This window comes from Ailuropoda melanoleuca, chromosome 8 (genome assembly GCF_002007445.2).
Source record: "Ailuropoda melanoleuca isolate Jingjing chromosome 8, ASM200744v2, whole genome shotgun sequence".
NCBI lineage: Eukaryota > Metazoa > Chordata > Mammalia > Carnivora > Ursidae > Ailuropoda > Ailuropoda melanoleuca.
The window spans coordinates 18,354,935-18,382,913 of record NC_048225.1 but is presented as its reverse complement, the minus strand read 5'-3'; the positions used below and the strand labels follow the sequence as shown (position 1 = coordinate 18,382,913).

The 27,979-nt window shown below is 44.2% G+C and overlaps 3 protein-coding genes and 2 non-coding genes across 5 annotated transcripts in view; all 5 read left to right on the top strand.

Moving 5' to 3' along the window:
* The window catches only part of CLMP (CXADR like membrane protein), a 45,326-nt gene extending 42,176 nt beyond the window's left edge, over nt 1–3,150 (top strand). The window contains exon 7 of the mRNA XM_034665648.1: nt 163–3,150. Within this exon, the coding sequence (XP_034521539.1) occupies nt 163–427 (265 nt within the window). The 3' untranslated portion in view covers nt 428–3,150. The remainder of the gene's footprint in view (nt 1–162) is intronic.
* A 2,951-nt stretch (nt 3,151–6,101) lies between these two features.
* On the top strand, nt 6,102–10,789 carry HSPA8 (heat shock protein family A (Hsp70) member 8). The gene is made up of 9 exons (XM_011216931.3): nt 6,102–6,256; nt 7,001–7,210; nt 7,547–7,752; nt 7,963–8,115; nt 8,222–8,777; nt 8,992–9,194; nt 9,435–9,633; nt 9,845–10,077; nt 10,372–10,789. The coding sequence occupies exons 2-9, from the start codon at nt 7,006–7,008 to the stop codon at nt 10,555–10,557; spliced, it is 1,941 nt and encodes a 646-aa protein (XP_011215233.1). The 5' UTR covers nt 6,102–6,256; nt 7,001–7,005; the 3' UTR covers nt 10,558–10,789.
* Nucleotides 8,840–8,927, top strand: LOC117803648. Its single transcript, XR_004627585.1, has one exon. It is a non-coding gene; the product is annotated as a small nucleolar RNA SNORD14 (small nucleolar RNA).
* On the top strand, nt 9,261–9,345 carry LOC117803649. The gene has a single exon (XR_004627586.1). It is a non-coding gene; the product is annotated as a small nucleolar RNA SNORD14 (small nucleolar RNA).
* A 5,418-nt stretch (nt 10,790–16,207) lies between the features above and the next one.
* BSX (brain specific homeobox) overlaps nt 16,208–27,979 on the top strand; it is a 61,372-nt gene continuing 49,600 nt past the window's right edge. The window contains exons 1-2 of the mRNA XM_002914081.4: nt 16,208–16,894; nt 20,866–20,962. The gene's annotated coding sequence lies outside the window, so the exon portion shown is untranslated. The remainder of the gene's footprint in view (nt 16,895–20,865; nt 20,963–27,979) is intronic.

Here is a 27,979-nt window from a genome sequence, read left to right as displayed (position 1 = left end):
TGCGGAAGTCCCCCTTCCCCTAAATGGCTGCTTTCCAGTGGTATCATGTGAAGTTTACAGCTTGAGGAATTTATTAGGAAATCTCAGAAGGAAACAACCGTAATGGAAACTATCACAGTCTTGTCAGTATTAAAGTTTACCTTTGCTGTTTTTTCTCTCCAGAGAAGATGCAGAGGCCCCCAAAGCCCGCCTCGTGAAACCTAGTTCCTCCTCCTCAGGCTCTCGGAGCTCACGCTCTGGTTCTTCCTCCACTCGCTCCACAGCAAATAGTGCCTCACGCAGCCAACGGACACTATCGACTGAAGCAGCGCCCCAGCCAGGGGTGGCCACCCACGCATACAGCCTAGTGGGGCCAGAGGGGAGAGGTGCTGAACCAAAGAAAGTCCACCATGCTATCCTGACCAAAGCAGAACCACACCCAGCATGACCCCCAGCCAGAGCAGAGCCTTCCAAACCGTCTGAATTACAGTGGACTTGACTCCCACGCTTTCCTAGGAGTCAGGATCTTAGGACTCTTCTAGTCATTGAAGCTCAGTCACCAGCCACACAACCCCCTCGAACCAGATGACAGGCCATTTTAGTAGCAGTGAGCATTGCATGGATTCAAATGAGCACTTTCTTTGTATGACACCAAACGGGAAAAAGGGTGCAAACTGATCCTCCCCAAAAAGGCATCTCATGGTGCCTTGAGACCAGAGTGGGGAAAAGCAGGGGTCCAAATCTGTGTATTTGTTGACCAGGACCTATGGTGGAAAAGGTTGGGGAAAGGGGAACTGAACACACTTAAAACTTCTCGCCTGAGATGTTTTCTATCAATACTTCGACTCACCATTGTCAAGAAGAAATGAGATGTTGTTCATAAATTTTCTATGCATTTCTGCAAACCTACTGGATTATTGTGATTATTCAGAGTCAAGTGGAACCCACAGCCTTATATTTCACCAAGCTGTACCATGTACTGGGCATATTGCTTCTGAGAAATTTCAAAAAGGAAATACGTTTCTTCTGACCTGACTTCATTTACCATAAGGTTTGGATATGAATTTCACAAACAGTTGAACTAGTAGGAGGTGAAGAATGAGCTGAATTTCTCCCCCTCTACTCACTACTAATCTCCCACTTATATTAAACCATAAGGGAACTAAGAAAGGAATTCAAAATGTGGGACGGGGGACTGTGAAAAACTTTCCATCATAATGATGTTCAGAGGGTCACTGACAGATATCAGAAATATATACTGGAACAACTGTGGACTGTCCCTCAAATCAGACATCTCTGAGGACTTCCCTGCTGGATATCTCTGGAGCAAAAAAATATTCACTGTGTGTCATTTGACAATGTTCTTAGAAGTCTTTAGAGAAAGATTTTTCAGAGATGCTAAAAGATCATCTGATATATATCACTTCTCTTCTGAGAACATATGAAATCAGAATTTCAAGACTAACTAAACTAGAAAGGGAACTTAGATCAGTTTTCTCTTAATATGTTGAGGAGTGGTATAAGGAAGTTTACTATTACACCAAACATGGAGCTTCCTCCATTTCTTTCATTTTAGGAGAAGGATGTATACCTGGGATTTTTGATAATTCTAGGCCTTAAATTATCAAAAAGATCAGGGATTGCCAACGTTTCTTAATGGCACTGCAAGTACGTCATAATCATTCCCCTCTTGAGAGGCTGACACAGAGAGAAATTCGGTAATTTCCCAGCTTAGCCTCTGAGGAAGTCCAGGTCTGGGAAGGAAAGGGAATTATATTTAGGGAAGGGATGGTGAGGATAACTCATGGGTGGCAGGACAGGGCTGGATTAGTGACTGCTAACATTCGAACTGATACCATCTTGGAAACAATGAACAGAAATGATTCACCAGGATAACCATCAAAGAGTTGATTCATGGAAGAAAGGTGTGTGAGAAATAAAAAGAAAAGCAGCAGCCTCCAATACAAGAACTTGCCTTTTTAATAGTGTTGACTATTCTGTGAGTCAAATTCATCCTATGGCAAGGACGGTAGATCTGAAATAGCCCCGCAAGGACCTTAGGGCAAATGTCAACAGATCACCATTGGTAGTGCAAAATATTTATGATTAAAAGGGCAAGTTACAGGGAAGAGAAAAGTCATGCTGAATCTGGAGATGAAAGCATTGTTTCTAAAATGGGAATCAGACGCTTGCAGAGAAAAGGCAGATCTGGGATTTGGCCCCATTTCTCTGGTTTTTCAGTTCTACATTTCTCACAAAACAGTCCTCATATAGTGCAAATGCATTTCCTTCTAGGGTCCTTTAAGAAATGGGGGTTTATCCTTGGGTGAAAATTGTAATCTGAGGTTTGTCTTCCTCTTAAAAAAAGCTGGGAAATAAGAGACATTGAGGAAGTAATGTAAAGAATGTCTGCTATTAACTTGAGAAGGCTGGCATATTTGGAATGTTTCTTATACTGACACTGCCTCATTGTAAGATAGAAACCCCTTCCATACTCTACTTTTTAATTTTTCTGGTAGTGTGGTAACCTATCACCTCTGCTATGTAATTCTGAGAATTCTCATTCCTAGAGTACCTGAGCCAAACAAGTACACTATGGAGGCTGCAGCTGTACCATCACAAGCAATTTGCTCTTATCACTATTTACTACCTTTGAACCTAAGGTTTCCTGTGTATGCCTTTGGAAGCCGGAAATCAGTCCCCTTTGCATGATATGGAGATGTAGGTTATTTAAACATGTTAGTTACTAAAAGACTAAAATACCAGTTGAATATCCAGATTTTGGAAATCTATTCACACTGGAAATCTACAAAAAAATTCACAAAACAGGTAACTACCTAAAATCTGAGAAATTCTAAGGAATTAAAAATTCTGAGCGATAAGGTGCTTAAGTTTTAGCAATGAGAGTGCACTTCTCTTGGAGTCAGGTTTTTGGGTTCAGATATGGTAAGCTCTGGGCCTAAGATAAAGTTTTGAGACACTACTGGCTTCAAACCACATTCCATTAAGTCAAATAAATCTAATCCTTTAATATGAAACAAAAAGACAAAATAGCTAAAAAGTAGAATAAAAAAATGTTTGTGGGAAGAAGATACTGATGGAATGATGTGAATGTTTGGAGAATAACCATTTCAATAAAATACATAAACCAAACTTAAATTTGGAAAATAATGAAGTTGATGCCCTTGTTGTTACACTGTATAAAAATAATTTCAGAATTGCTGTTGCAAAAAGACATATAATTTTGCTTCATTTCTGGTGTTAAGCTGTTCATATTTTAAATTCTAAGTTGCCTTGTAACTGAGACTGTATTTGATCACAAAAACCAAATATTTATTACAGCTGTATCTGTATGAGCAATTAAAAAATAAATAAGTAAAGGTGATACCGTAGGAGAAGCTGAAGGTCATATAACCTGCACTGGAAATTTGTTCATTAGCTTGCTGCCAAAAGAAGAACTCAGTCTGAGTATGATCCATTATTTATTAATTTCAGTGACAAACATACCAGGCACTATTTTTTCACAAAGCAAGATGCTTAGTAGTACTGGAGATACCAAGTTATGACAGAGATCCTGCTCTTAAGGACTTTATCAAAATAAATAAAATATTTTATACCAAGGTGAAATGCCAACAGAACTACACATTAGGGGGTTCACCTAAACTAATCTCAAAAGAAGCAAGCACTCAGAGATTCATATAAATCTGAAAAAAATCTCCACCAAATTAAATGAGGTAATACATGCAAAGCACTTAGAGCAGTGCTTGGTATGTGACAGGGGCTGAAATATGTTCATCATGACCCCATCCCCCAGTCAGAAACCCTAGGCCTCAGACTTCTTCACTGCAGTCCCTATGCCCCCCAATTTTAATTTTCCATCCTGAATGTGTCTGAAACCTTGTGCACTTAAAGAGGTGGAGCCAGGACATTCATCTTATTGAGCTTTAAATACATAAAGTTTGAATCATTCTATTTAATAAGAGCATAGTCCAAGTTCCACAATATATTTTGAGTGACTGGACACAGGTTATCTATTCTGCTTTCTTTAATCACTGCTGTTAGGTGGGATACTCCAAGCCGTTGGGCCCTTGTTTTATTTCCCAATGGTTCAATAGTTAAAATGTTGTAGGTAATTCAGAGGTTAAAAGCTGCAAAATGCAGGGTATAGTTCATAGATTGTACATGATAGGCCGAGTGGGAAAAAGATTATAGGTATCAAAGAAAATTGAAAGGAGCCTCCCACAGCACACATCTTCCTCTTCCTGGAGTTGGGGAGTTACATGTGTTTCTAGAAAGAAAATTATACTATAGTGTAACAAAAAAACAGACCAAGGATTCTGGAATCAAAAGCGCTAGCTTCCGTTCTAGCTCAGCCAGCAGTAAATCCTACAAATAACATCTCTGAATCTCACTTCTCTCCTAATACCGGGATGTATATCTCAGAAAACTGTTTTGATGATTCCATGATACAACAAATGAAAGCACTTTGTACGCTGTAAAAGCATCATATAACATTGATTTCTTGGGAGGTGGGGAGTAATTTAAGTATATGCCCTCCACGTGCTCAAGCCAACACTGGCCCCGCCCCCGCCCCAAGGCAAATGTGAAAAGAAAATTCTTCATATGTTTGAATCTGTCTCAAGGCTTTACTGGCTTTGACAAGGACAAGGTGTCCTCTTCTGACAGCCTTTTTGGAGGCACTGTCTGGAAGGTCTTTCTAATTCCAGTCACCCCACTGTATTAGGTAGTTTTAAAAGAATCTTTATCTGCTTATTTATCTATGAAACAAGAATATCAGCTGCCCTGCTTGTTTGAAAGAACACCCTGGAAAACACTTCAAGGAACTGAGAAAGGCTCTTAGAATGACAAGGCCCAAATACCTGCCACCATGCACCACAATTTAATTCTAAGTACTATTGTTTTGTGGACTCGATTAGTGATGTTTTCAAGATGCCTCTGAACGATCTCTCGTTTAGTTTTTTGTACGTCAAGAAAGGAAAAATAATACATCATGTTACTAAAAAGAGGCTCAAAGTCTAAATCAAGGACACGGGGCTACTGGAACGCGGGTTCCTAATGCCGGATTCTCCTACACGGAAAAGATTTGCTAGCTTTTCTTTTCTTTCACAAATTAACTGAGAAGTGTGGGATTTGGCTGTGGGGAGAGGGAGAGCCCAGAAGCCGAACCCGTTTTGGCGGGAGGCGGGGAGTGGCGGAGTTGTCTGGACTCAAGGAAGCGGGTTTGGCCCTTTATTTCGCTGAGGATTCAGACACGATCCGGCCCAGGTCGTTCTGAGAGGCCAGACCCCCTCCAAACTCTGACTCGAGGGCTGCCGGCCTTCAGCTGCCACGGTGACAGAGAATTCTGGACGACGGCCTGGCTCATCTGTCCCACCCCGCTTGGGCGCGCGGCTCCCTCCAGCCCCAGATCTGCGTACCCGCAAGCAAGTCAGCCTAGCAGCGCCCAAGGGTCGGTAACGTCCCCCCCGGCCCCTAGTGCTCAGGCCTAGCCCAAAGCCACACTAGGTAGTAAACGTGGGACCATGAAACCCGGGAGGGCCTAGAGGACCCCATACAACGCCAAAATGGGGGTTGGGGGAAACAGAACGAGGGCTGGGGGGAGGGGCGCAACAACCTTCGCGGCCATTTTGTCCTCGCTCTACTTCCGTCTTCCCTCCCGGGCTGCCGGCTCCGGACCCCTCCTTTCAGGCCCTGCGCTCGTCCTCCCGCGGTTCCGCGTACATCCAGATCGCGGCCAGTGCTGCTGTCATTGGCTGGTTCCAAATTTGCCCGCCCCTCTTCCTCCTCCTCCTTCCGTCCCCTCCCGCCCGCGCTTACTGGGAGCGCCTGCGCAGAAGAGGACGCTCCTTTGCCTCCCACCCCCCACCCCCCGCCCGGGGTGACTGAGGACTCCCGCGCGCGGGCTCTCTCGGCTCCACCCTCCCTTTCCCCGGGGCCGTTCGGAGAGCGGGGGCGAGAATGAAAGTTCCAGAACGCTGCGGTGAGTGCGTCATCGCGAGGTGGGGTGGAATGGGGGCGGGAGTGGGCGAGGCCCGAGGGGTAGAGCCGGCTTAGTCATTGGGGCTCGTAGAGGCGGCCGCACGCCTATTGGCCGAAGAAGCCATGATGGGCAGCCGGCAGGGGTGGACCCCTTCTGGAAGGTTCTGAGGCAGGGTATAAGAGACAGGGTGGCGGGCGGAAACCGGTCTCATTGAACGCGGGGCTACATTGCCAGAAGGCTGTTTTTTTCTCAAGCCGAGCCAGGCCCACACAGAAGGTAAGGTTTCCGTCCTGTAATGATGTGGTAGTTCTTTAGAAGCGTGCATCCCGCGCCCGGGCTGAGCGGGTTTGCGGCGCCTTGATGGTTTCTGAGCGTTCATGTAGGCAGAGGGCCCTGAATCTCCTTACCGGTTGGGGCTCTCTTTTCGGGAGGCGGCGGACCTGGTATGCGACCGGGCGGGAAAGCCGGGGCGTGGGCTGCAGGCCGTGATGGCCGCCGCGGGGCCACGGCGGCGCCCGTACGGACGAAAGGACGAGGGCCGCATCCGTGCTGGGGGGCGGGAGGGCGGAAGTCCGGCGCCCTGGAGCAGACCTTTCTTAGATCCTCAGAGCAGGAAGCCGCCATTGGCACGAGCCCAACGTGGGGGACGAGGGCTCTTGAGCACGTAATACGGGCCGTATCGTGGTGCCTCTCGGAGCGCAGGTCGCAGGAGGGGGGAGGGAGACGGTGGGGCTCTGGGCTCGAGACCACGTGTTCGGTACGGTCACAGACCCTCAGGGCAGGTGCTTCCTTCGGTCTGGCCTGGGCCCAGCTGCGGTTGGCGCGGTAACTTCAACTGCAGCATTTCGTGCACTGGTCGTTCCGCGTGGTTTTTATACAAGGGCAGGGTTTCTGGAGGAGGTGCTGCTATGTGAAACGAACCTTGGCCAAAGTGCTTATACTTGATGTACTAGGTTTCATAGTAAGCGTTTCTGGGCGTTTAATTGCTTTTTCAAACCATGGGCTTTTTTTTTTTTCCAGCAACCATGTCTAAGGGACCTGCAGTTGGCATTGATCTTGGCACCACCTACTCTTGTGTGGGTGTCTTCCAGCACGGGAAAGTGGAAATAATTGCCAATGATCAGGGAAACCGAACCACCCCAAGTTATGTCGCTTTCACTGACACTGAACGATTGATCGGTGATGCCGCAAAGAATCAAGTTGCGATGAACCCCACCAACACAGTTTTTGGTAAGCCGTTAATTTAGGCACAGTGACATGAGTTTAAGTGGCTTAGATTGCGTGCAATTTGAGAGTCGGAAGTTCATGGAATGTAAGGCAGCCATGAAAGCCCGGAAAAAAGGAAAGCTGTTTTTTAAAATGTTTAGTAGTGGGGATTCTATGACTTCATGTAAGGAAAACGGAAGTAATTCTAGAATGGAAAACTTGAGTAACTGCCATAGAGAATGTAAGCCTATCTACTATTCTGGAGTTTGCTGGGCCTTTTGGGGGTCAAGTAATGATGGACCAGGGTTCTTATTGGGTAGCTGTAGTGTAACAACATTTACATTGGATAATCTTTTACAGATGCCAAACGCCTGATTGGACGTAGGTTTGATGATGCTGTTGTCCAGTCTGATATGAAGCATTGGCCTTTCATGGTGGTGAATGATGCTGGCAGGCCCAAGGTCCAAGTAGAATACAAGGGGGAAACAAAAAGTTTCTATCCAGAGGAAGTGTCCTCTATGGTTTTGACGAAGATGAAGGAAATCGCAGAAGCCTACCTTGGGAAGGTGAGTAGTGTGCAACCCCACAGGGAGGTAGTTGGTGGTTGCAGTATTATGCACCAGATTCCCTAATAAATGGAATTCATGGGGTTTTGATTGACTGATCAGATTACCTTTTAAAAGTGTGGTGGTGTCTTAAGTGCATGCAGAGGCAGTGGGATGATGGGCCTGACAGTTTAAGGAATGGACTACAAAAACAATATCTTTTGTTTCTAGACTGTTACCAATGCAGTTGTCACAGTACCTGCCTACTTCAATGACTCTCAGCGTCAGGCTACCAAAGATGCTGGAACTATTGCTGGTCTCAATGTACTTAGAATCATCAATGAGCCAACTGCTGCTGCTATTGCTTATGGCTTAGACAAAAAGGTGTGTACCATCTGTATTTGTAAAGAATAGGACTCGTTTTACTGTAGATGGGAGCCATTGGAGATTTTGGATAAGGAGTAATAATTACCTTGTATCTTAATTGCAGGTTGGAGCTGAAAGGAATGTGCTGATCTTTGACTTAGGAGGTGGCACTTTTGATGTGTCTATCCTTACTATTGAAGATGGAATCTTCGAGGTCAAATCCACAGCTGGAGACACTCATTTAGGTGGAGAAGACTTTGATAACCGAATGGTCAACCATTTTATTGCAGAGTTCAAACGCAAACATAAGAAGGACATCAGTGAAAACAAGAGGGCAGTTCGTCGTCTCCGTACTGCTTGTGAACGTGCTAAGCGTACACTTTCTTCCAGCACCCAGGCCAGTATTGAGATTGATTCTCTGTATGAAGGAATCGACTTCTATACCTCTATTACTCGTGCCCGCTTTGAAGAATTAAATGCTGACCTGTTCCGTGGCACCCTGGACCCTGTAGAGAAAGCCCTTCGGGATGCCAAGCTAGACAAGTCTCAGATCCACGATATTGTCCTGGTGGGTGGTTCTACCCGTATCCCCAAGATTCAGAAACTTCTACAAGATTTTTTCAACGGAAAAGAACTGAATAAGAGCATCAACCCTGATGAGGCTGTTGCTTATGGTGCAGGTAATAATCCCTCTATCCTAGTTACAGTTCTGACAGATGGCCTGTCAGGCCCCAAGCTCATTTCGCTGTGATGATAGATTCTTTAAACATTCGTAGTTTCCACCAAAAGCTTAGCTGATGATGGCCAAACTTCCTTGGATGTCTGAGCGATCAACATTTGTTTGTGAGGTAATGAGGTGGTTGGGATTTTTTTAACCAATTGCTTTTACTTCAGCTGTCCAGGCAGCCATCCTTTCTGGAGACAAATCTGAAAATGTTCAAGATCTGCTGCTGTTGGATGTCACTCCACTTTCTCTTGGCATTGAAACTGCTGGAGGAGTCATGACTGTTCTCATCAAGCGTAATACTACCATTCCTACCAAACAGACACAAACCTTTACTACCTACTCCGACAACCAGCCTGGTGTGCTTATTCAGGTATATTTTATATTGTGTTGGTATTTTGGCTGCACTTGGTCCTGTGAAACTTTGGGAAGACTTGTCTCGCTGTGATGATTTGACTTAAACCATTCGTAGTTTCCACCAGAAGTCTTGTGTTGGCCAGTTCCTTCCTTGGATGTCTGAGCGATCAGTCTTTCCTCATTTTACTTCACACAAATCTAGAAACTGGGGCAGTCATCTTTACTGCTTCATAGTAATTTTTTAATTCCTACCTAGGTGTATGAAGGTGAGCGTGCTATGACCAAGGATAACAACCTGCTTGGCAAGTTCGAACTCACAGGCATACCTCCTGCTCCTCGTGGTGTTCCTCAGATCGAAGTCACTTTTGATATTGATGCTAATGGTATCCTTAATGTCTCTGCTGTGGATAAGAGCACAGGGAAAGAAAACAAGATTACCATCACTAACGACAAGGGTAAGTTAACAGCACAACTTGGAGTTAATTCGCATTTTTCTGAAGATAGCTTGGGTTGTAAGGATTTTTTTTTTCAAAAATTTCAACTGCCCAAGGATATATTGGCCAAGAAAGCATTTCCTGGAATTTCTGCTTTGAATGGGTTACAGACATTGCAGGGTATAATACTTTAAGGTTCAGCTTTAATTAAAAAGACTGGTTAACTTCATAGGCCGCTTGAGTAAGGAAGACATTGAGCGCATGGTCCAGGAAGCTGAGAAGTACAAAGCTGAAGATGAGAAACAGCGGGACAAGGTGTCTTCAAAGAATTCACTTGAGTCCTATGCATTCAACATGAAAGCAACTGTTGAAGATGAAAAACTTCAGGGCAAGATTAATGATGAGGACAAACAGAAGATTCTTGATAAGTGCAATGAAATCATCAATTGGCTTGATAAGAACCAGGTTTGTAATCTTTACTATAATAAATAGAAGGGGTGGTTACAGGGCTTCAGCAAAAGATTAGATGGGGGTCTTAAAAAATAGGTCACGATGATGAATGGTCCACACATTCGCGGTTTCCACCAGAATTCCCGATGTTGGCAACTAGATTCCTTCCTTGGATGTCTGAGTGACCCAAGATTTCATGGGTAGTGAAGACTTGAATGTGATAGCCTTCTGTGTCTACTCTTAACAGATTGTACCAGACATGAAGTTTCCTTTGTGGAACCTGTAGTAAAATTTTCTTTTTCTTTTCAGACTGCAGAGAAGGAAGAGTTTGAACACCAGCAGAAAGAGCTGGAGAAAGTCTGCAACCCCATCATTACCAAGCTGTACCAGAGTGCAGGGGGCATGCCAGGAGGAATGCCTGGAGGCTTCCCTGGTGGTGGAGCTCCTCCCTCTGGTGGTGCCTCCTCTGGGCCCACCATTGAAGAGGTTGATTAAGACAATTTAATAGGTCTAGCATTGTTCCACACAAAATACTCGAAGGACCCAAATTTGTAGCAAATTCCATGGCAGTCTTAACGTCGAGCTGCTAAAGTAAATAAACTGGGCATTCTTGATACTTGAATATGTGCACAGGGAAAGGAAATAAACATTGCACTTCATAAGCACTGTATTGTTAAGTGGAAAATGCAATGTCTTAAATAAAACTGTATTTAAAATTGGCACCATACAATTGTCTGACTCCATGTGTGCAAGGGCAGCATGCAGCATTTGATGTGGGGGGGTTGGATATTTCTTGGCCTTGTAAAAGACCCAAAACCGTATTTGGATAGTAAAATACAGGAGTTACAACAAATTTGAATCTGGAGAAAGAGTTGTTTGGGTTTATGATGAAGTAGATTCATGATCACTGCATATTACAGTAAAATGAAGTGGCAGATGGCTTTTTAAGTGCTAGGGTAGCTGTTGGTGGGGAAAGAAGTAATCGGAGAAAGGGGAATCTAAAATGTTTGCTTCATCTGGCTTGATGAATGAACTGGTTCTCCATTGTAGGGTTAAGTTTGGGGATGGCCAGTTGAACAGTGGAACAGGAAATCAACGGACAGTTTATTGAGCATATTCCCTCTAAAGCCTTAGGTTGTCCAGGGGGAGATGGTATTCTCAATTTGTCAGGGCTGGGAGAACTGGCTGTAGAGTGGAGGGGTGGGGGTTGTTCACTAGAATCGAAAGACCTAGAATATCTACTTCTTGTTTCATGGGACTTAGGCTAACTCAAAAGGACTTGAAGCTGAACTGATAGTACAGTTCTGCTTGACATCTTTACACTGGATTGCTTTTGGGTAAGTCTGGTTTAGTAAGCCCTACGTGGTTGGTCTTGGTTATGTTAGTAAATGTGTTGAGAACTTAAGCTTTGACAGTAAATTGGTTGGTGTTAGGCTGCATGCCAGAAGTACTCAGGCCTTGGAAATTGAGTCTCATAAAAGTCATTTAAGTGCATGTGTCATTTTGTCGTGATGGGCCTCAATCCAAACCTGAAGCAAGGAAAGAAACAGGTTAAAGGTGATAAATATGTTGACAAGGCTTGGTGGTGTACACCATCTGCCACCTGGTGGTCAATTAGAAGAAGTGAATCCTGCATGTGGTAAGGTCTTAACTATATACTCAGAGCAGAAGAGCCCAAACCTTGATAGCTACTCAACCTTTCCCGGTCTTAGGAACTGTTGGTTCCTGGGTGGCTGGTATTATACGTTATATTTGGATTTCATGAGATTATTTTGTAGTAACTGCAATACCTAAGCATTAGGCAAGGTCTGTAAAAATAGCCAAGACCGCATTCATACAGAGGCCATTTTCTTCTAAATGGTTAATAGTACTTTAATAGACTTTGGTGATTCAGGAGTGTATCCATGTAATGCTTGGAGTCTCCAGAGATTTATGGTACCATACATGATTCATATTTGCTTTCCCTTACCTTTTTCAAGGGTCACAAATGAAATTTAAAAAGCAATGCATGATCTTTGGGAAGGCCCAGGCCTTCTGTATAACTAGTGTTGTTTTTTTTTTACCACTTATTTTATGTGACCTGGGTTTTAGTTACATTTGTTAATACGTACATTCTTTATGAATTGGAGCAAACAGTTTTGAGTCTACTCCACTCAAATGTAATCTCTTGTTTTTCTGAAATCATGGGATCTTAGTAAGAAAATTGTGGGGATCAGATGTGATTAGTGAAAAAACAGCACAAGACAAAGCCCGACCAAGTTGATTGGTTCTAGCTATTCCAAGTTGAACTTCCAAGTTAAAGGTGTATCCATGCATTCTGTTAGTGAAACAAACGGGTTTGAAAAATGGTTTCCCTTATGCAAATGGAAGAAGTTGGGCTTATATACTAGGAAATAGTGGAGCTTTGAGAAGATGATTAACTATTTCCTGGATTTTTTTTTAAAGCTGATCTGAACAAGGTGGTGTTTACAGTTGACACAGGTTCAGAGTTGACCTCCAAATTGCACGGGAGAGGGGATCCATATACTCAAATTCTGGCAGGCTTTATTCCAAGACCTCTGTTTTTGCTCCCATCACAGCATGAATTAAACACTTGCTCAAGGGGCGCCTGGGTGACTCAGTTGATTAAGTGTCTGCTTTCTGCTCAGGTCATGATCCCAGGGTCCTGGGATATATCCCCTCATTGGCTCTCTGCTCAGCGGGGAACGTGCTGCCCCCTTTGTGCTCTCTGTCAAAATCTTAAACACTAGCTCAACACAGCACCTGGGATTCACACTTATTGGAATGAATATTTTCTTTTTAAAAATTTTATTAGCACAAGCATGGGGAGCAGCAGAGGGGGAGAGAGGAGCAGGCTCCCCACTGAGCAGAGGCTCAATCTCAGGACCCTGGGATCATGACCTGAGCGAGCCAAAGGCAGACACTTAACCAACTGAGCTACGCAGGCACCCCTGGAAGGAATGTTTTCTTAAAGGAGTTTTGTAGTCTTGCTCCTTATCACATGCAATTATGTACTTAGTAACTTGGTCTCTATTCATCTGGTAGTTCCTCGATGGAGTTCATGGTCGGTGATTTATTTATTTATTTTTGCCTTTTACAAGTTGCATTCTAAGTAATCTGGGCATTTAAGGAGCTCAGTGACTCAAACCAAATTTTTCTTTATTTTAATTATTAGGTTCCTGCTGTGAGATAAGTCTGGTTTGGGGGGTGTAGATTTTTAAAGAAGCTGGTAAAAATGTGTTCTAGCCTTCTAAATGTAGACTAACAGGAGAGGCTGACCAACATAAGATCAATTGCTAAGTAAGAAGTGATTTTACAAAGTGTAAGATGGCATGCTTGTGGGAAGACCCTGGCAGGAAGTACTAGAAGTTGTTAGAGCACGTTTAGAAGATGATGCAGAGAAGTGGCCATAGAGGATAGCAGTTTTTACCACTTACTGTTCAGTTTAGAGTTAACAGATGGCTTCCACTTCTCTTGATTCTGTTAACAGCCTTCTACGGGAAGGATGGCTGGATGGTCAGCTATGCACGCGTAAATCTACATGGGGTGGTAAAGGCAATTTTTAATTCCGGCGAATTATTAAGGAAGTTGTGGTTATAAGCAGAAATGTGGTGCTTGGTTGCTGGCTCATAATTTTGCACAGGGCTCCACTGGATTGGGGAGAGGGAGCAAAAAAAGCCAGCCAACTGTCTATCTCCATGTGCAGCTTTTTAAGAATTAATGCTAGTTTCAGCTAAATGTATTTTAGCAGTAGCTTGAGTTTAATCAGCAGTAATTGTTGCACTTGTTAAACTATTAAAGGAGTAGTTTTAATCTGCAAAGCCACAGCAATACGTTTACTCCCAACATTTTTATTTATGTACTTAAAATGTAATACAAAGAAATGGAACGATAATGCCGCAAACAATTCTTTGATCAAACCGTATTTACGGATTACCTATAATTTTCTAGATTCTATACTTTCATAGGAAAAACAGCCTTTTGGATTCTGGTAAGGTAGAAAGGAGTGACTGGTGCAACATAAATAGGAAAAAGTTGAGAATTTTCATTTTTGGGGTCTGCATCTGGATGTAAGGACCTCTTTTTCCACTAGATGGCAGTAGCTATTTAGAAAACGACTCCAAACGCAGCTGAGGAAAGCTACTGAAACGCGTTCACTCAAGTCTGCTTTTTGTTTGTTTCACAAATTGCCTAACCCGGAAGCAAGTGCTGAGGAAGGAAGTCAGGCACGAATATTCATATTCATGTTCCAGGTAAAGATTCCCAGCTGACAGTTGAGCGAGCGCCCTAGTTGGGGATATGGCTTGGAGGAGAGATCTCTGCGTACTTGGGGCTTGGGTGTGGTGAGAAGATCGAGCTTTGAAGCATGGAGGGGGGAAAAGGTAAATCTCAGTGGGTAGAGTGTCTTTACTGATACACTCTCTAATTTAAGCCCCTTTGTTACTTCCCTCATCACCTCTGAACTTTATGAGATTCAACCATATTTGTATGAAATGCTTGAATTTCTCCCCCCTCAAATTCAAACCCAAGAATGCAAGAATATTTACACGTTCCTGTATTTCCAGCATCTGGCACGTTATAAGCACGTAATACTTATCAAGCGAAAGAATAAGAAGGAGTGAAGCAGGCACCCAAGAGGTTAGTGGTAGAAGGTACTCTCTGGGCTTTTTAAGGATTTAGTCATGGTCATGGCTATGGGGTGGTGAGAGGCTGGCTGGCTGAGCTCAGGTTCCCCCACAGTTCTTTACTACAGTTGCTCATTGCAGAATTGGGGAGCCAAGGTTAAAGTTGCATGAGAGGAGGGAATGATCAAGCCGGAAATAGCTCTAGCAAATAAAAGTGACAACTGTCAGAACCTTTGGCCTGATGGACCCCAATGTCTTCAGATTGCCTCTGAAATATGGCCAGTATGTGGAGTGGGGTTAGCAGAAGCAGCACAGCTAGTCTTTTCAATACAAGGGAACAGCCAGACAGCCTGGCCTGGAGGGAACGGGGCCCATCCAAGAAGCTGGGCCACAGTTCAGGGCATTCAGAGGATGCAGCCAGCCCCACAGCTCTAAGGAAAAAGGCTGCCAATCTTCTTGACTTGGATTAGGCAAGGGTTTCTTAGATACAACAAAAGAAAAAGACATTATCAGATTTCGTAAAAAATAAAAACTTAGGTAAAGGACACCATCAAGCAAGTGAAGAAAGACAGCACACAGAATTGGAGAAAGTATTTGCAAACCATGTATCTAATAAAGGATTGGTATCCAGAATATCTTAAAAATATATTTTAAAAAAACATTTTTTTTACAGTAGACAAAAGATCTGAAAAGATTTCTCCGAAGAAGATACACAAATAGCTAATAAGCACGTGGAAAGATGCCCAACAGTCTTAGCCATCAGTGAAATGGAGCTCAAAACCACAATGAGACAGAACTTCATAGCCCGCTAGGAGGTCAGTCATTTAAAAAAAACAGGTTGGCAAGGATGTGGAGGAACTTGAACGCTCCTACACTCCTGGTGTGAATATAAAATAGTATAGCCACTGTGGAAAATAGTTAACAGTTCTCAAAGAGCTAAGCAGAATTGCCATTATGACCCAGGCATTCTACTCCTAGCTATGTTCCCAAGACTAATTACAATGTACATCCACATAAAAATTTGTACACAAATGTTCATAGCAGTATCAATCATAAGAGCCAGGACATTCAATCACCCAAATGCCTGTCACTTGATGAATGGATAAATGTGTTCACGGGTGCAGTGGGATACTATTCAGCTGTAAAAAGGACTGAGGTAGTGATACATGCTATAACACGGATGATTCCTGAAAAGGGGGGCAGCCACAAAAGACCACGATCATATGAAATGTCTGGAATAGACCAATCTTTGGGGACAGAAAGTAGATCGGTTCTGTAGAGCTGGGGGAAAGGACAGTTGGGGAGAAATGCAGAGTTACCCTAAATAGGTAATGGGGCTTTGTTTTGGAATGATGAAATCATTCTAAATTGTAATGGTTACACAATTCTGTGAATATACAAAAAACACCAAATTGTATACTTCAAAGGAATGAATTGTGTGGTATGTCTCAGTAAAGCAGTTTTATGATTTTTTTTTTTTTTAAGTCAGAAAAGGAAAGAGGCTCTAGAGCTGGCTTCCCCAGTGGATGGGGAGGAGCTGAGAAAGAGGGAGAGAGAGAAAGTGTATGTGTGTCCCCTGCGTGGCAAATGGGAATATGGAGGAGGAAGAACAATAGAAAATAGATAACATTCTTACTTTCAAGGAAACAAGTTGTCACGGCTGTTCAGCTGTTTTCCTTTCATTTCCCACCCAGCTTTATTGACATACTTGATGCACACCATTGTGTAATGTTGGGTGCACGACATGTTGATCTGATAGACTTCCGTGGTGTGACATTACCACAGGAGGGCTAGCTAACACCTCCATCCCTTTACGTTAATTACCATTTCCTTTTCCTGCTGTGAACACTTGAGATTTCCTCTCCTAGCAACTTTCACGAATCTACATGCTACTGTACTGTTAAGGACACTCGCGGTGCTGTGCCTGAGACGCCTAGAGCTCTATCCTGGGAGCCAGAAGTTTGTACCCTTTGGCCGACCTGTCCCCACCCATGCTGTTGTTTTCAAAGGTCTGTACTTCAGTTGGAGACTCTGAATCTGAGCAGATGCAGGTTCCACACCCAGGGGTTGAGAAAATAGATTGGACTGGAAAGAAAGCAGGTGGCCAATAATCATCTGAAAACTGGAAATATTCACCAGGAACCTTTTTATCTGCTTGTTGATTGTCTGTCATGTTTCTGTCTGAGACCCGCTCGGCTGTTTACTAGGTGTGTGACCTTAAGCAAGCTATTCTCTCTTAAAACTGAGTTATCTTACGAAATGGGGGGATTATAATTGTCAACTATTAGGTTTGTTATGCAGATTAAATGAGCCAGTATATGTGGAATATTTAGCTCTCTGCCTGGCACCTAGAAAAAGTGCTTGGTAAGAGCTATTATTATTACATTAGTTAAATAACAGTCATAATTATTAACATTTCCTAAGGCTGCTATAACCAGGGACCAAAAACTGTGTAACTTAAACCGGAAATGTATTGTCTCATTGTTCTGAAGGCCAGCAAGAGTCTGAAGTCAAGGTGTTGGCAGGGCCATGCTCTCTGCACTAGGGAAGGAACTGTTCTGGGCCTCTGTCTTAGCTTCTGGTGGCCTCACATGTTCTTAGGCTTGTAGATCACTCCTGCAGTCACATGGCTGTCTTCTCCCTGCGTGTGTCCACTTTGATCTCCCTCTGTGCACATCTGTTTGTTTCCAAATTTCTGCTTTCCACAAGGACACCGGTCATACTGGAGCAGGGCCCTCACTAATGACCTCATTTTAACTTGATCACCTCTGTAAAGACCCTATTTCCAAATTCACATTCTGAGGTAGTGGGGATTAGGATTTGTTACCCTTAAAAATAAAGATGTCTCTTATTTTACCAGCAAAATGGGTTTGTTTGGGAATAGCAGAATGGCAATGTAGGACAGGCACGCTCAGGCAAAACCATAGGCAAGTCCCACAAACAAAGGGGAGGAACTTTATTTTACAGAGGAGAAGGAGGAAGTTGGGAGGAGTTGTTTTGAACCAAAGTCCACTGGAGAAAAGCAAGAAAGAGGTCAGGGAGATGAGGGTTTCTCCCTGGCTGAGTTGCACGGTCTGCCCTCTCTCGTAGGAGAAGCGATGTGCCTCTTTCCCTGTTGGGGCCTGTAATTGGTGGTTCTTTCCCATTGACTTTTCTTCTGGTGGGGTCTGAAACTGATGATTCTTGTAATCGACATTGACTGGTCCAGGCTCCGCCTTCCAGCCACCCTTCCTGGCATCCTGAGTCTACTCCATTGAGATTTCCCTTTATTAATTTTCATAGACCTCACTAGATGTTTTTTTCGGGGGGGGGCAGGGAACACAATTCAACCTATAACAGTCACATTCCCTGTTATCACAGAAGAGGAATCCCCTTCCCAGCTTTTGCCTAAAAATAGAAAACCCTCCACAAAAATCTAGGTGTCTGTTCTTTTGTGGGACCCACAAAAAGGCATTTTCATGAGTTTTCTTCTCTGAAGTAGGTCCCACCATAGGCCACCAGCTGTGGGCAGTGTTCCCCTGGTCCCTCTACCCGCCCATCATCCCTCCAGATTCCCAAACAATGCCTAATTCTATTATTGCCAGTCATTTCCCCGTGGGCAGCAGTTTATTTCTGTCATCAAGTCTCTGATGAAATCTTTAGCCATGAAATGTTTAGTCCAATCCCAACAAATCGTGTGTAGTGTTAACATGGCACAGGCAGCCGTTGGCCTCCATTATGTGGTAATTTGGAAGCGAGAGAAGTGATAATATAGGGCCAGGCTTCTTTTGTGAGCTCGCATTAATGCTGGAGCTGGTGATGTCAATTGACAGCCCATTGATTTGGGCTAATAGTGCCTGGAGGGGGCAGAATTGGGGCGAGGTAGGGAATAAAGGATATCGGTCAGTCGCCAGGATCCTGGCAGCTTTTAATCTATTATTGCCCTCTTTTAATGCAACTTCTGTGTCAGCCGCATTTCCTTGCCCCAGCTCCGCCTGCTGTGCTGAACTGCGAAGCCAGTGGGATGCCACCCCCAGAGTGGTCCAAAGTTCCCCAGTATTGATTCTTTGATGCTCTGGGGTGCGAATTATAATTATTTCATTAAGCCCTTTAATGGGTATCAACTATGAACCTTCCCCAGCCCAGGCTGGGGTGGCCAGGGCGAGGTCCACATCATTAATCTGTGTTCATCTCGTTGCTACCAATTGTCGTTCCCTGGACCCTTTTTTCCCCTCCTATTATCGCGTCTATGGTTTTAGTGGGAAGCAGGTCGATCTACTCTCAGAGAGGAGCTGGGAAGGGGAGTTGGCTGATTTGGGGAGGCCGGAGGGGAGGCCACGGGTGAGCAGATTGCAGTGTTGGCTATCCACACCGAGGGACTGGCTATCCAATCATGCTGTCAGATCTGCTCTGCCCACTTCTAGTTTGCTTGCGCGGGGAGGTGATGAATAATACCTCCGAACAAAGCAAGAGATCTCGCAGTTGCTTCCTTGTGTGGCTTTGAGTCCTATTGTAGCTCAGTAATACGACACACCCTCACTTAAAGTTGGCGGTCAACCTTACTAGGGCGCTGTGGATGCAAAGGTGTACAAAATCCTGCCTTGTGTCCTCAGGGAGCTTCGACTCCCGTAAAGGACCTAGGAGAGGGATCAGTAAGCAAACAGATAGCAAGACACTAATGAGTGTTGAGAAAGGGCAGAGTATAGGGAATTATGGCACCTTGGGGAAGGGGCCTTGACCGAGGCTTGGGGGTCAAGGAGGGCTTCCTGGAGGAGCAAATGCTACATTGAACCTGAAGAATGAGTAGGATAGTCCTAGGAAGCAGGAAGGGCATACCAGTCAGTGGGAACAGCATGTTTAAGAGGCCTGAAGTGAAAGAGAGAAGGCACATGAAATTTTAGAACCTCCCCTAGTTGAGTAAGGCCAACACTTTGTATGAGGTGGGGAGAAGTCCCTCCCCCTACCCGGTTTCTTGCCTTAACCCACCTGCCATTGCTGATTAATCTCATCAGGAGCCTCAGGAAAGCTTGGGGGTCCCAGGTGGTATTTCCCATCATTTTATCAGAGGCTTTCTTGTTTCTACCATACTTTCCTTAAGGCCAAAAGCGAGTTTTCTTTCAGGTTCACTTGTTTGGCTCATGTGGTGGTTTTAAAATGTGTCTGCATTTTTTTTTTCTGCAACTTTTTTTTGACACTCCTGTCATGAAGGTAGGGAATTTAATTCCTCTTCTCTTGACTATGGGCTGGCTTTGCAGATCGACTTCCAAAAGATAGAATGCAGAGAAGGTAACTCAGTCTCCTAGTCTAGATTGTTAAATCCATGCTGCTTTCACCTGATTCTCTGGACACTCACTGTAGGAATCTTCAGCTGCCCATAGGAAGCCCTGCTCCCATGAGGCCCATAAGTGGAAATGTCATACAGAAAGAGGGGACCATGAGTGGTCCTAGTCTGTGCCCCAGACATGGGAGTGACAAAGGTTGAAGATGATCTAGCCCCAGCCCTCAACTGACTACATCTTCATTTGGAGAGACTTGAGTGACAAGTGGTCAGCTGAGCCCAGTCAGTCCCCAGGTTGATGACCAAAGTAAATGAGTGTCATTATTTTAAGCCAATGTTTCAGGGTGATTTGTTACACAGCGATAGATAACTGGAACAGTTAGATTTGATTAAATTTGTATTTGGTCAAGGTTGATTACTACAGCTTTACAGCTAGTCTTAAAATCAGGTTATGAGGGGCGCCTGGGTGGCACAGCAGTTAAGCGTCTGCCTTCGGCTCAGGGCGTGATCCCGGCGTTATGGGATTGAGNTTCTGGGATCGAGCCCCACATCAGGCTCCTCCGCTATGAGCCTGCTTCTTCCTCTCCCACTCCCCCTGCTTGTGTTCCCTCTCTCGCTGGCTGTCTCTATCTCTGTCGAATAAATAAATAAAATCTTTTTTAAAAAAAAGAAAATCAGGTTATGAGTCCCCCAACTTTGTTCTTTTTCAAGTTTGTTTTACTCATCTAGATCTTTGCCTTTTCCATGTACATTTTAAAAATCAACTCAATTTCTAGCATAAATATAGCCTGCTTGAATTAAAATTGGGATTTTAATGACTCTACAGATTAAATTGGGTAAAACTGACATCTTAATACTGAGCACCAATCCAACAATACAGTACATCTCTCCATTTATTTAAGTCTTTTTTTTTTAATGTAGGCTCCACACCCAGGACACATGCTTGAGCTTGAATTTACACCGTGAGACTGAGATCTGTGCTGAGATCCAGAGTTGGAAGCTTAACTGAACTACCCAGGTACCCCTATTAAGTCTTTTTAAATTCCTCTCAGCGGTATCTTGTAGTCGGTTGTTTGTTTTTTTTAAGATTTTATTTATTTATTTGACAGAGAGAGAGGCAGTGAGAGAGGGAACACAAGCGGGGGGAGTGGGAGAGGGAAAAGCAGGCTTCCCGCTGAGCAGGGAGCCCAATGTGGGGCTCGATCCCAGGACCCTGGGATCAAGACCAGAGCCGAAGGCAGATGCTTAATGACTGAGCCACCCAGGCACCCCTGTTTTATAGTTTAGAAGGAAGAAATCGTCCATCTTTNCCTCTCAGCGGTATCTTGTAGTCGGTTGTTTGTTTTTTTTAAGATTTTATTTATTTATTTGACAGAGAGAGAGGCAGTGAGAGAGGGAACACAAGCGGGGGGAGTGGGAGAGGGAAAAGCAGGCTTCCCGCTGAGCAGGGAGCCCAATGTGGGGCTCGATCCCAGGACCCTGGGATCAAGACCAGAGCCGAAGGCAGATGCTTAATGACTGAGCCACCCAGGCACCCCTGTTTTATAGTTTAGAAGGAAGAAATCGTCCATCTTTTGTTAAATTTTCCTAATTGCATTTTTATGCTATTGTAAATAGAAGTGTTCTAAAATTTCATTTCCCGATTAATTGCTCCTACTTTGTAGGAAAATAGCTGAACTAAAATATTAACATGTATTGTGAGATGTTGCTGAATTTAATTCTATAATGGTTTTTGTAGAATTCTTTAATATTTTTTCCAGAAACAATCCTGTCATCTGCGAGGGAAAGTGGTTTATTTCTTCCATTCCAGTCTGTAAACATTTTACTTCTTTTTCTCTCCTTATTGCTTTGGCTAGGAATCCAGTAAAATGGTGAATAGAATGACATTGAGAGTGGACATCCTTGCCTTGTTTCTGATCTTAGGAGGAAAGCATTTAACATTTCCCCATTAAGTGTGATGTTAAATTTGGATTTTTCATAGATGTTGTTAATAATTTGGGTTTTGGGGGGCGCCTGGGTGGCACAGCGGTTAAGCGTCTGCCTTCAGCTCAGGGCGTGATCCCGGCATTATGGGATCGAGCCCCACATCAGGCTCCTGTGCTCCGAGCCTGCTTCTTCCTCTCCCACTCGCCCTGCCTGTGTTCCCTCTCTCGCTGGCTGTCTCTATCTCTGTCGAATAAATAAATAAAATCTTTAAAAAAAATAATAATTTGGGTTTTGGTATTATGCTTATATGAAGGGTAAATTTGTTGAGCATGGCGATCTGTCCATGACAAAACTGCAGGCAGAGACCAGGATGGAGAAAGAGGGCTAATGCAAGTAAACATAGGTGCTCACCATGCCTGGTACTAAAGTAACAAGAAATGTTGCAAGTGTGGCTTCCAGAAATAGCCCAGAAAGAATGGAGAAAGGTGAGTCAAGACAGAATAACACCCTCAGGACAGGACTTGTGGGCTTAGAATAGCTTCTTTCTTCCTCTCTACTTGGTGATCTATTCCCTTTTCCTTCCTTCCTTCCTTCCTTCCTTCCTTCCTTCCTTCCTTCCTTCCTTCCTCCTTCCCTTCCCTTCCCTTCCCTTCCCTTCCCTTCCCTTCCCTTCCCTTCCCTTCCCTTCCTTTCTTTTCCTTTTCCTTTCCTTTTTCCTTCCTTCCTTCCTTCTCATTTNTATTTATTTGAGAGAGAGTGAAAGAGAGACAGTATGAACAAGGGGAGGAGCAGAGGGAGAGGGAGAAGCAGACTCCCCTCTGAGCAGGGAGCCCACCACAGGGCTTAATCCCAGGACCCTGGGATCATGACCTGAGCCAAAGGCAGATGCTTAACCACCTGAGCCACCCAGGTGCCCTATTTACTTTTCAAAAGTCAGCTGAAATACTTTCTTTCTGGAATCCTCCTAGGCAAGGTTGGTGACTTCCCCACTCAGCATTCCCTATATGCTTTCCACCTTTAGTATCATTTTTTTTCACACATTTTGGAGATGTTTGAATGCCTGGCTGTCTTCCCCCTGGACAGGGAGATCCTCTGAGGTGGGGACTGTAGCTTCTTCGTTTTCATGTGTCCCCTTCCTGCAGACCCTGCCTCTCTGGGAATCATGGGGCAGAGTCAGAGCTCTGGAGTTTGCATAACATATTTCCCCAGCTGTGAAAACCTCAAGCAAGTTTCCCTCTGAAAATACTTTTCTTTAAAATATAATTCCCTTCTAAGAACTTGCACCAAGGTCAATACTTCTTAGACACTCGGTTTTCTCATCTGTAAAAAGGGAATAATAATACTTGTCTTAGAGGTCGTTGCTACCTGCTGTTTTAGTGGTTGTGCGAATTTGTTGACTGAAGGGACACAGTTTTGTATTGGAACAGAGGTGTGGCTTAGAGATGAACAAAGGGACGATCTTGTATGATCCCTGATTTGAATGGAAACCTGATTAATTCAATCCTACCAGACTTTAGAAAGTGTATTCTGTAATGCAATGGGGTTCCCAACCCACTCAAACCTCTTTTTTTTATAAGAAATATTTTGGAATATCCTCTCTTCTATCAGAGTGAGAATCATACATGACCAAATATTCAGTTGTAATTATAAATCTGAAGGAGAATTAAAAAAAAAAACAACTTGCAATAAAATACTGTGTTTCAGTAGATCAATGCTCAAGTTCAGATAAGCTGGAAGACACAGAGAACTAAGTGAGATACTCACTCCTGCGAGTTACAAATTGACACGGATTCAGGCCAGTGCTTTGGTGGCTCAGATATCAGTGACATTGCTGTCAAGACATGCTTTTCTGACGTGCCTGGGTGGCTCAGTCGTTAAGCGTCTGCCTTCGGCTCAGGGCATGAATCCCAGAGTCCTGGGATGGAGCCCCACATCGGGCTCCTCCGTTGGGAGCCTGCTTCTTCCTCTCCCACTCCCCCTGCTTGTGTTCCCTCTCTCGTTGGCTGTCTCTCTCTCTCTCTCTGTCAAATAAATAAATAAATCTTAAAAAAAAAAAGACATGCTTTTCTGAAATGGTAAGCAAATCTTTGTATTGTCCCAGACGAAACAAAGGGCATTCACCTCTCATTTTATATGATAGTTGCACTCAGGGAAAATTCACTGTATTTTAAAACTGCAAGAAATATTTCATATTATTGTTGTACAACATAGTTAATTATGGAAGGTTTTTTCACCTGTAGGAATATTTGGAAGATATTCGGAAATCACTTGGGATGTGGCAATTTCCTTGATGTCCAGAGCTGACCTGAATATTGCAGGATACCAGGCATCCCTCTCTACTACCCCCTAAAGGCCCGTGGTGCCCCCAATCGGGGCAACAACCAAAAATGTTCCTACAAATTTCCTAAGTGCCCTGTAGGGGGCAGTATCACTCTGAGCCCTGATTCTGGAGTTAGCCTTAGGTTCAAAAACCCTTGCACTGCCTCCTCTTGTTTATGTGGCCACCTGACTTCCAGTTTCTTCACCTATAAAAGGTGTGTGTGTGTGTGTGTGTGTGTGTGTGTGTGTGTGTGTGATACATCCAGTCGCAAGGTGTGTAAAGGTGTCAATGACAGTGTAGTAAAGAACACTTGGTATAGTGTCAAGTACCTAGCACTCAGAAGTAGCTAATTGGTGGAGCATTTATTATTGGTCACAATAGCAACGATCCTTTGCATTTAGTGCCATTAATAACTATAATTTTCATTTGGGTAAGTGTGGCCCGAGTACCTTGCCCAAGGTCACATAGGAGGTGACATGGCAGAAATTTGGACACAGGCAGTCTGACTCCCAAACCTGTTCGGTTACTCTCCACACTCCACTGACTCTGTTGTGAGTGCTACAAGCAAGACTACCCCTGAGCTTGCCCAGAGTTAGCCCCTGCTGATGCCCCACTACTTCTGTAAAGGGTCTCCACTGGCTAACTCTCTAGAATGCTGACCCATCTGAAGCGGAGAGACCAGCTAGGCCAAGAGCAAGGGAGAGGTGCAGAGGTCACGCAAACCATCCCACTAGTCCCTTTCTCTCCACCCACTCCCTTGAGTGTGGGATTGCGAGTTCTCGTTGGGGGGAATGCCTGAACTGTAATCATACCAGGGAAACTGAGGCCTGGGAGGGGTGAGGATAAGCCACTTGCTTTGAGGACAGGCTGATTTGGGCTCAAGACAAAGACTAATTCACATTTAGAGCAATCTGACAATTCACATCAATGCCCAGAAAGCCTCTGCGGTCATGGTGTCGTCATGCTGACTCCAAAGGGGCTGAGAAATGAGTCTCCGGGCCTCCCTGTCCTAAGGAGCCCACAGTGGAGAAATCAACAAAAAGTCTTTGTGAGGCTGAAAAGGAGAGCATGGGGAGGTTGGGGTGGCGATTTTTGAAGAGCTGGAGAATACGAATCTATTGGTGTTACTCTGGAGGTCAGAATCGGCATCCACGGTTGACTTGAGGTAACAAGAAGCCGTTTGGGAACTAATATGCCAATTATTGCCTCTAGTTCCAAAACCATTCTTTTAGACTTTTTTAAAAAGGATTTTATTTATTTATTTTAGAGAGAGAGAGAGTGCATGCGAACCAGGGGAGGGGCAGAGGGAGAGGGAGAATCCCAAGCAGACTCCCTGTTGAGCGCAGAGCCAGATGTGGGGCTCGATCTCACGACCCTGAGATCATGACCTGAGCCAAAATCAAGAGTGGCCACTCAACCCACTGAGCCACCCCAGGTGCGCCCATTCGTTTGGACTTTGATACTGGTCCTGGGACTCTGAAAAGCACATTTCTCCTTGCCAACTGGATCCCTGTTAAGTTCCCCTATTAGGGAATCAAAGGGAGACTGGAAAGCAGGAGGAAGGACAAGGAACTTGACCTTCTTCTTTGCTGTTGCTGATGGCATCCCAGGCAATGCCCTCTGCCATGACAGTGACGATTGGTTCTGGTTTCCAGCATACCCAGGACAGATAGCACTGTGCCCCTTTGGAGGTTGTCAATCCGGGGTGGAACTACCCCCACCCCAAGGTCTGCATTCCAGTCTGCTAGGCTCCCCTGCCCCAGCTCCTGAGGGAGTAGCAACACCTGGCAGTGCCCCTCCTCAGAGGGCTGGCTCCCAGCCTTGGGGAGCCCCTCCTCTTCGCACTGTGTCCCAGCCTGAAGTCACTATCCCTGTAGTACCTCAGTGTCCCCTTTTAGCTGCGTCAGGCTTCTAACCACTTTCTTCCAGCAAAGTCTCCCTGTTGAGACCATTCAGGTGGTTTCTGGTTTCTTAACCGGACCCTGACATAATTATTGTCAAGAAAGCTTTTGTTACAACCTATGACACTGGTGAAAAAGTAAATGCATCACTTGGGAGGTTACAAAGTCTTCATTTCTAAAAGCATGGCATCACAGGATTGGTAGACCCCAATGTATTAGAAATTATTTATTGGCCTTCATTATTTTACGGAAGCCCAGAAAATTAACTGGCTTACTGAAAAGTATGCTATTTCATTTAATAATTCTATATAGCATTTACTATATGGGAGACGCTTTATATATTTATAGTTCATTTAAGCCGTAACAACATTCTCAGCTAGGTACTATTACTCTTCCCTCTTTTCTGAAATGCAGAGAGGTTAAGTAACTTGCCCAAGGTCACACAGATAGTAAATTGCAGAGCTGAGATTTGGACCAAAGATTTCTGGCTTGAATTCCTACCTTTACCTCTTGTCTCTATGTTGCTGGAAACGAGCAGCAGTGCTCTCACTGGAGTCTGGGACAGTTCACTTCCATTCTAGCGTTCTCCTGATGGTAGAGCAGATGGTCGCTGCAGACCAATTTCTCATTTGGTGAGCGTTGCAACACTCAGATGCCAATTTTTTTTTTTTAAAGATTTTATTTATTTATTTGAGAGCAAGAGCAAGAGAGAGAGTGAGCACAAGCAGGGAGAGGGGCAGAGGGAGAGGGAGAAGCAGACTCCCCTCTAAGCAGGGAGCCCGATGCAGGACTCAATCCCAGGACGCCGGGATGATGACCTGAGCCGAAAGCAGCTGCTCAACCAACCGAGCCACCCAGGCGCCCCACATGCTGATTTCTATTACATTTTTTTAAACTTCCTGTTACCCACCTCAAGAAATTCTATGTTCTTTTTATTCATCACCTACAGCTAAAACTTCTTTAGAGCCTTGCAGAGTTGGGCACTTTTAGAGTGGATGCTCAATACGCATTTGCAGAAAGATTCAGTACATAATTACTGCTTTTATTAACAGTAGCAGTAACACTTTATGTTAAACATTTAAAAATGTTTCTTGTGATTTGAAATGTTTTTGATTGTGGTAAAACATGTAACATAAATTTTCCCATCTTAACCATTTTTTAAAATATTTTTTAAATTTAAATTCAATTAATTGACATATAATGTATTATTAGTTTCAGAGGTACAGGTCTGTGATTCATCAGTCTTATATAACACCCAGTGCTCATTACATCACATGCGCTCCTTAATGTCCAGCACCCAGTTACTCCATCCCTCTACCCCCCCAACAACCCTCAGTTTGCCATCTTTTTTTTTTTTTAAAGATTTTATTTATTTATTTGACAGAGATAGAGACAGCCAGTGAGAGAGGGAACACAAGCAGGGGGAGTGGGAGAGGAAGAAGCAGGCTTCCAGCAGAGGAACGTGATGTGGGGCTTGATCCCATAATGCCGGGATCACGCCCTGAGCCGAAGGCAGACGCTTAACCGCTGTGCCACCCAGGCGCCCCCTCAGTTTGCCATCTTAACCATTTTTAAGTGTACAATATGAAGTATATTTATATTGTTGTGCCACAAATCCCCAGAACTTTTCCATCTTACAAAATTGGTATTCTGTATCCATGAAACAACCACTTCCCATTCCCCGCCTCCTCGCCCCCGCCCACGGCCCCTGGCAACTTGACTACTGTAGATACCTCATATAATATACAAAACCTTTTTGTAATAAGCCAATTTTACATTCTTAATATTATTCGATTACAACAATATTTCTTTAATCTCTATACCCATCATGGGGCTTGAACTCACAACCTCCAGCTCAAGAGTTGCATGCTTTACCCACTGAGCCAGC